The sequence below is a fragment of the Phoxinus phoxinus genome (genome assembly GCF_949152265.1).
Source record: "Phoxinus phoxinus genome assembly, chromosome: 5".
Lineage (NCBI taxonomy): Eukaryota > Metazoa > Chordata > Actinopteri > Cypriniformes > Leuciscidae > Phoxinus > Phoxinus phoxinus.
This window is the reverse complement of record NC_136880.1, coordinates 22,397,594-22,404,865: the sequence shown is the minus strand read 5'-3', so window position 1 is coordinate 22,404,865 and position 7,272 is coordinate 22,397,594. Positions and strand designations below refer to the sequence as shown.

Genomic DNA, 7,272 nt, shown 5'->3' with positions numbered 1-7,272 from the left:
CAGATTTCTTCAGAAACAATCACAGTTGGAGTGTCCGGTGAAAGCCAAAAGGAATATTATTTAGCACTGTAATATGTTAATATTGGGAAATATCTTCCATGAATAGAGTCAAAATGAATTTGCATCCTTTAACCTTGCCCCTCTAAAACATTCAGCTCTTTCTAGAAGAGATGAAAAGGTCTAGCGATGTAGAGCATGTCGAGCATTTCCTCAAGCCATCCTTGCCGTTCCTCACTTCACAGAATGAGGCTCTTTAGCTCTCGTTCTGCGGAGTGCTGATTGCTCTCAGCACATCACCACAAGAAAGACCACTTAGCACAGCTATAGAGAGCCCACCGTGGCCAGATGGGTGAAAGGGAAAAGAACAAGCAAGCTGTCAACAGCATGCAGGCCCCTCTATTGTGCGGCTGTGATTAAGTGGAGAGTGGGAGGGAGAGCCAGCCTTTGCCAGTGCCGTGTTGTTTTTGTGGACGGGGGGCTTCATTGAGAAACAAGAGGGCCAAATCACTCTGTTACCTCACCTCCCCAGCCACAACCGGCCCCGTAAGCTGGAGGCCTCTTTCCCGCAAATTGATTAGATTGGGACGGCGATGGTGGGAGAAAGCTATCATAGACTGACCCAGCCTCCCTTTGTCTCTGCCCGAGCGGCGAGCCATCGTGCTTTACAAACAAACCTTGCTTGTTTAGCCCATTAGCTATAGCTGTCATCGTTCAGCCCCGCTCAAATGTTACCTTGAAGAGCATCATTTTTGTCACTGAAAGAAATTCTCTCTATTTTTGGTTTGTTTGTGGTTTTTCAGGGGTGTGATCTCCAGCTGAGTGCTTCTGAATGTGAATGTTGTGTTTTTGAATTGAAATGTGTTTAGAACATGTGAGTCCTGCGGGGGGTCCCATTGAACCTTTCCATTCACTTGTTTGTTCGGGACCTCTGGTGGCATTGTACATTACCGTGAATGACTCCATTAGATATGGTGCACATGAAATAAGGCCTCTCGGCTCTAGTGCGGTGGGCATGTGATGTGAGAGCGAGCCGTTCACTCAGCTATTGTACAGCAGTCCTCCAGTGAAGAGCCAACACAGACTCTGTGATTTTCCCATGTCATCGGGGCGCTTTGAGAACGAGAGGCCTGCTACGTGGAGAACGGCTTCGGCTCTTGAAAAGCGCGACACACACACACATTATTACACAACATTATTAGTTCCAGTCCTCGATTTTTTTTATTTTATTTGCCGCTTGTCTGTGTTTACGGGCTCTAGATGTGATGGGATCTTAGAGAGACTCTTTCTGCAGTTACATTGTTACGGCAGTAGGTGGGGCTAGTGGCAAGCCCATTTGTTCAAAAACAATCATTTACTCAGCAGAATGGCTGCGTCCGAAATCGCATATTCTCTTGAGTTGGTGCTTATTTTGAATAAGTAATTACTTCATAACTGCTAAAATAGTACATTCTAGTATGAATGGTGTGCGGTTTGAATGTAATCTGGACGTGCTACATCACCATGTTGTCATTGTCATGTGACTGCGTCAGTTACGTTGCTTCATTAACAAATCCTCTCCCGTGGCCTCATGGATAGTAAAGTGTCCCATCTTATGCACTTCTCTCCGGAAGTAGTAGGTCATCCGGCTTTTTGCCTACTCTTTTATGAGCACTGTGAATTCAGATATACTTCTTTTGTCACATACTGTTTTTCACCTACTATATAGTAGGGAAGTATGCAGTTTTGGATGGAGCCATTAATTTGTTTAAAAACACTGATTCATTCCATTAGTGAAGCACGGAGATGCTCAACGGTTCAGTTGTTGCTTCATTTGGAACTATTTTCATTGGCAGAGCAAAAATTGACAAAGTAACTGGCAAAATTGTGTCTAAAATGTAAACAATTAATAGCTAATTTCTGTTTTATTGAATGGCCTGTTGTATAAAAAAATTCACATTTGCAGTTGTGTATTCGTAACAACAGTGGAACAACACTTGCTCGTGCAATATTGCTTCTTATCGAGCAATAAATAAAAAGTACTAATACTTGGACGTAACTTCTTCATCGTTTGTTCATTTATACAGTATATGATCCAGTGTCATTATGGATGTCACCACAAGCACATATAGGATTCAACATTCAAACACACATTGTTTTCTATTTCCTCATATTTACACTCTTCTTCTTTTTATATCTTATCAGTGTATAAGTCTGGATAAGTTTGTGGGTCACATGGATGAGAATCTGATGACCCATCAGGCCCTGCACCTGCTGGGGGAGAATAAGTTCTGGGCGGGTCTGGTTTTCATGGACATGTACCCCTGGACCACAGACCTGCCCCGCCACGTCAAGTTCAAGATCCGAATGGATATTGATGCAGTGGAACGTACCAACAAAATCAAAGACAGGTGAGAAGTCATGATGTTAAAATGGCCTGATTGTTCACTTGATCTAATAAGGGTTGTTCCTTATATAGGGTCAGACTGGGTAGTTCATGAGACACAGATTAAGAGACCTTTAAACCACTGAATTAGAGTGAAACTCTAGGAATTAGAGCCAATTTTAAAGAAATCATTCCAGCCTTTAGTGGACTTCCTTACTCAGAAAGTTCCTAGACAAGCAAGCAAATGTTTATCAATCAATCTTGAGGGAGCTTTGAAGGAACATTCGATTAAAGTTCATGTCTCATCTTTCAGAGTACATGTTTTGATCCAGATTGTATATAACATGTATTGTGTAAGGAGAGCATGGAAGGTCTTCTCTAATGCCTCGTTTCCACTGAGCAGTACGGTACGGTACGGGACAGTACGGTACGGTTCGGGTCTGTTAACCATGATCTGGCAAGCGTTTCCACTGCCAACAGTACCCTTACTTGATAGGCGTGGTGTTTCGATCTACGTCATTTTCGCGCGAAGAAGAACATAGTAAACTACAATGGATGACATACAGCAGATCTAGTTCTTGCTCCTCGACATGTATGATGTTTGTCACAAGAAGACAAGCGCCGACATTAGGCTTTTCTCAATATCAAGTACGCAAAGTTTGTACTACTTGCCATGTGCGACTCCTACATGCAAATGGTACAGCGCGTTCTAAAAGCGTCACTCAGCTCGCGCTGCTACTCCGGTTATCTCTGTCACTCGGTATGTACATTTTAAGCAACAATAAAACGAAATATGTTATAAAACACCACTCTGCCTCTTTTCGTTTTCATTTAAATAAATTAAACATATAGGGACACAAATGTGGTTCATGCGCAACGCATATTGATTATTCACTGCACGTTACGTTATTCTATTTACAAAACGAAATTTAAAACACAACCCTAACGTTACCTCTTTTCGTTTAAAAAAATAAATAAAATAAACATATTCCAGGCAATATATGCATTTGTACAAATGTTGCAATAAACATCAGTGATAATCTTGTAATAAAAAATGACAATAAACCATATTTCTTTTTGTAAAATTTCAGTTTTATCAATAAAAGCCTATATAAAAGTTTAAGTAAAGTACAAGAAGCTATACAATAAGAAATAAAGCAAACAATTCAGTCAAATATCCAAATGCAGCGCTATAGTCTTTACAAGTAAACACAAATAACGTTAATATGAAACTAAACTTAGCTCTCAGCCAAAACGATTGACAGGGAACTCATTATATATTCACGAGACCAAAGATCGCCCGTTAGGTCTACACAAAACGAATTATATCTTATGTTTAACCACTACCGTCGGAGTCAGCGACGAACTAGCCGAAGAAAGGCTCATCCAGCCGGGAAACATGAGCGCCGAGCGCCCGCTGAACGCATGGATCTCACAACCGGGGGAAAAAATAATCATCTTTATAAATAAACCACTGATTTGAGCTTTAAACAACTACATTCTCGCCTGAAAAACTCTTAAAATTACATTTCGTGATACAGTAACAGTAGTATTATATTAAACTATATAAAAAAATGGCGCTTCTTATGTTGTCATTCCTCTTGTAGCACGCGCAAGTGACGATTCTCTGTCAACCAATCAACGTCCTGCAGTGATCTAGCTCCACCTTTTAGTACCGTTCCACTGTGCTAGGTACCCCAATGGAAGGGTACCTAAAAAGTGGTACGGTACGGTTCGGCTTTTTGGTACCATTCACAGCTTTTGACAATGGAAACGCAAATAATTGCGTACCGTACCGAACTGTACCGTACCGTACCGCTCAGTGGAAACGGGCCATTAATTGTTCATGAAAGGTGTTACTGCTCAACACACTTTTGTTAGAGAAACAGAAAGAGAAAGAGCGGGCACAATCACTTTCTCCATGTGTGCTGCACACTGCAAAGTGACACCACTCATTACTGAGAGTTTCTCTGAAGCACAAAACATGCCTGCAGGTGTTGGTCTGGTCACATCTCACTGTAGCCGTCCCTCTTTGACACACGAAGACAAACAGCAGAGGATAGAATGACGCTGTGTGTTCATCACCAGAGGATAGAATGACACGGTGCATTGTGTTTTCTTTATTGTGGGCATAATGCAAAGCGCAGCCACCACAAACAAACAATGTGAATTGAATTACAAATTGGGATTTTCTTTTTTTTAAAGTGTGTGTGTGTGGCACTTCTCCTAGTCATTTCAAGCATATGTTGTTATGGTATGGCTTGTGGAAAAAAGGCTTTATTGTAAAACGTCAGCATTATTAGGGGCCAAGCACTGAAGGTGCGGGCACCTATTGCATCTGTTCCGGTTCTTATTCTTCTTTTTCTTTTTCTTCCGACTGGGCGTCTATGGCAGCCTATAGAACCGTTTGCGGGAAACTTATGAAAATTGGCACAGTGATAGAGGACAGCCTGAACTATCACCATAGCAAATTTGGAGTCTCCAACTCATTCCCTCTAGCGCCACGAGCTGTCCAAAGTTTCACTCATGTTTATGCTAATAACTTTTGAACCACAAGGGCTAGAAACAAAATTCTTTTTTCCTCTGATTCCTGAGCTCACGACGATTCGACTGCACCATATGACGTCATTTTCCGTCATAATAGTTTTCCCGCCATTTTGAATTTTCCGAAAAACCTACTTTTTCGAACTCCTCCTAGGCCGTTGCTCCGAATTTCACGAAAATGTAACCAGATCATCTCCAGACCATGACGACAAAAAGTTATGGAAATCAAGTTGATTCGAATAACCGTTCTCGAATACCGCGCAAATAAATTGTACGTAGCGCTTGCAAAAACAGACGTAATGCTGTATCTCCACAACGCTTTATCGGATTCAGACCAAATTTGGTACATGTCATCACAAGCATGACCTGAGGCTACATGCTGCGTTTCAGCGCAGCGCCACCTACTGGTCCGGAGATATGAAGAATTTATGTTTTTGCTTATAACTTCTGAACGGTTTGTCCAAAAATCACAAAAGTGGTCTCGTTAGATTCAGGGTGTCATGCTGAGTTTCGGCCATTTTGAATTATGTGCTAAAATACTGTATTTTATGAACGCATGAATGTATCGTTACGAAAGTCAGTATGGGTCATCAGTACAAGGCCCTAAAGGTACTCAAAAGATTATGAAACAGCGCCACCTTTTGGTCAAAAGTTATAATGAAATTTCCAAAAATGCTAATAACTTTTGAATAAATTTGCCTATAGTAATGACACTGATCTCAATAGATTCCTTGGGTTATGTTGAAAACATAGATACCAATTTTGCCATAGTCAGTCAAACTTCCTGTCCGCCATCTTTATTTTCTTTTAAAACCTACTTTTTCGAACTCCTCCTAGACCGAACGTCCGATTTTCACCAAAATTGGATCGTGTCATCTCCAGACCGTGCCGAGTAAAATTTATGGATTTCGTATCGATAGACAAAACCGTTTTCGTATACCGCAGTGGCAAAGTTGAGGCATGATGCCAAAATGACTATTCAGGCTTTATATCTGCAATGCCTTGACATATTGACACCAAACTTTGTATGTGTCATTGTCACTTCACTCTGACCACATCACATCAGTTTCGTAACTGCGCCACCTATTGGTCGAAAGTGATAATCATATTTTTAGTTAATGTATGTGATTTTTCAACCATTTTGCCAAAATTCATCTTTAAATGTCTTCAATTGCTCCTTGCTGCACTGCAGTTGGTCTCACACTCCCAGCCACTTTTGCTCCTTGCTGCAGTGGGTCTCACACTCCCAGCCACTTTGGCATGTCTTGTCGTCTTGCTTGCGCTTGGCCCCGGTGATTGCTGCTTGCAGCTATATTTATAATTAAGATTAAAGCCAACTTTCTTGGCTTTGACTTTATTGAGAAGTCTTCCCAGCAAACTAGGAGGTTGACATATGACAAACTAATCTCTAAATACTCTAAGGTCCTGGAATATTTATATACGGTATTTCACTGACCCCTGAAAGTACCTGAAAATGCACATTTAGAGGCCTACAGTTGCTTTGAGTATAATAGACATCTTTCCAGTGAAACAATCCTTCACCTAACAGGTTTGTTCAAGAATGAAACACCACTACTGTGTGTTGCACAGAACCAAATGATGGTTCTGTTGTTGCGTCGTTTAAAATCATTTTTTTTGTTTTTTGTTGTGTATTCGTTAGCAATTTGATCTAAAATTATCATTACAGTTCACACTTGTTCAATCTGATCGGATTTCAATCAGATACGCACAAAAATGGACTGACAGTTTGAACGTAGCCTTTTACATTCATATGTGGTTTGAAATGTTATTCAAATAACTGTCCCCTAGGTTGTCGAATGTGTCCCTGTTTGTTTCCATGGTTACCTATGATTTGCACCTGTGTCTAGTTTAGTTTCTCTTGTGTATAGCTCTGAGTTTCTGTTGTCCCCTGTCAGTTCTCGTCATTGTTTAATGTGCATTTTCATTACCTGAAGTATCTCCTGAGTATTTAGATTTCTTGGATTAGAGACTATGGAATTTAATCAATTCTATTGATGTCATTCATGTTGGATTACACAGCAAGTGTGACGTGCTTGAAGGCTGAAGATCTCAGTGTAGCCCAATGACAGTCTATAGAGTTTTATTAGGCAACATTGAAAACAATTGGAAATACTGTAGCCTATGATTTACTGAATGATCTCTATTGTGTGAGAACTGTTGGCCACTAAGGATTAATGCATTTTTACTGCATTAGAAAATGGTAAAAAAATATACACAACTGTTCAACTGTTGGGATCGTTAATATTTTTAAGATGTTTTTAAAGAAGGTTCAGCAAGGGTGCATTTATTTGATAAAATTCAGTAAAACATAAATATTGTGAAATATTATTAATTTAAAATAACTG

General features: G+C 40.3%; 1 protein-coding gene across 1 annotated transcript in view; it reads left to right on the top strand.

Moving 5' to 3' along the window:
- Positions 1-7,272, top strand: part of abca4b (ATP-binding cassette, sub-family A (ABC1), member 4b) — a 129,653-nt gene that overhangs the window by 18,086 nt on the left and 104,295 nt on the right. Inside the window, exon 12 of the mRNA XM_079613372.1 lies at positions 2,182-2,387. Within this exon, the coding sequence (XP_079469498.1) occupies positions 2,182-2,387 (206 nt within the window). The remainder of the gene's footprint in view (positions 1-2,181; positions 2,388-7,272) is intronic.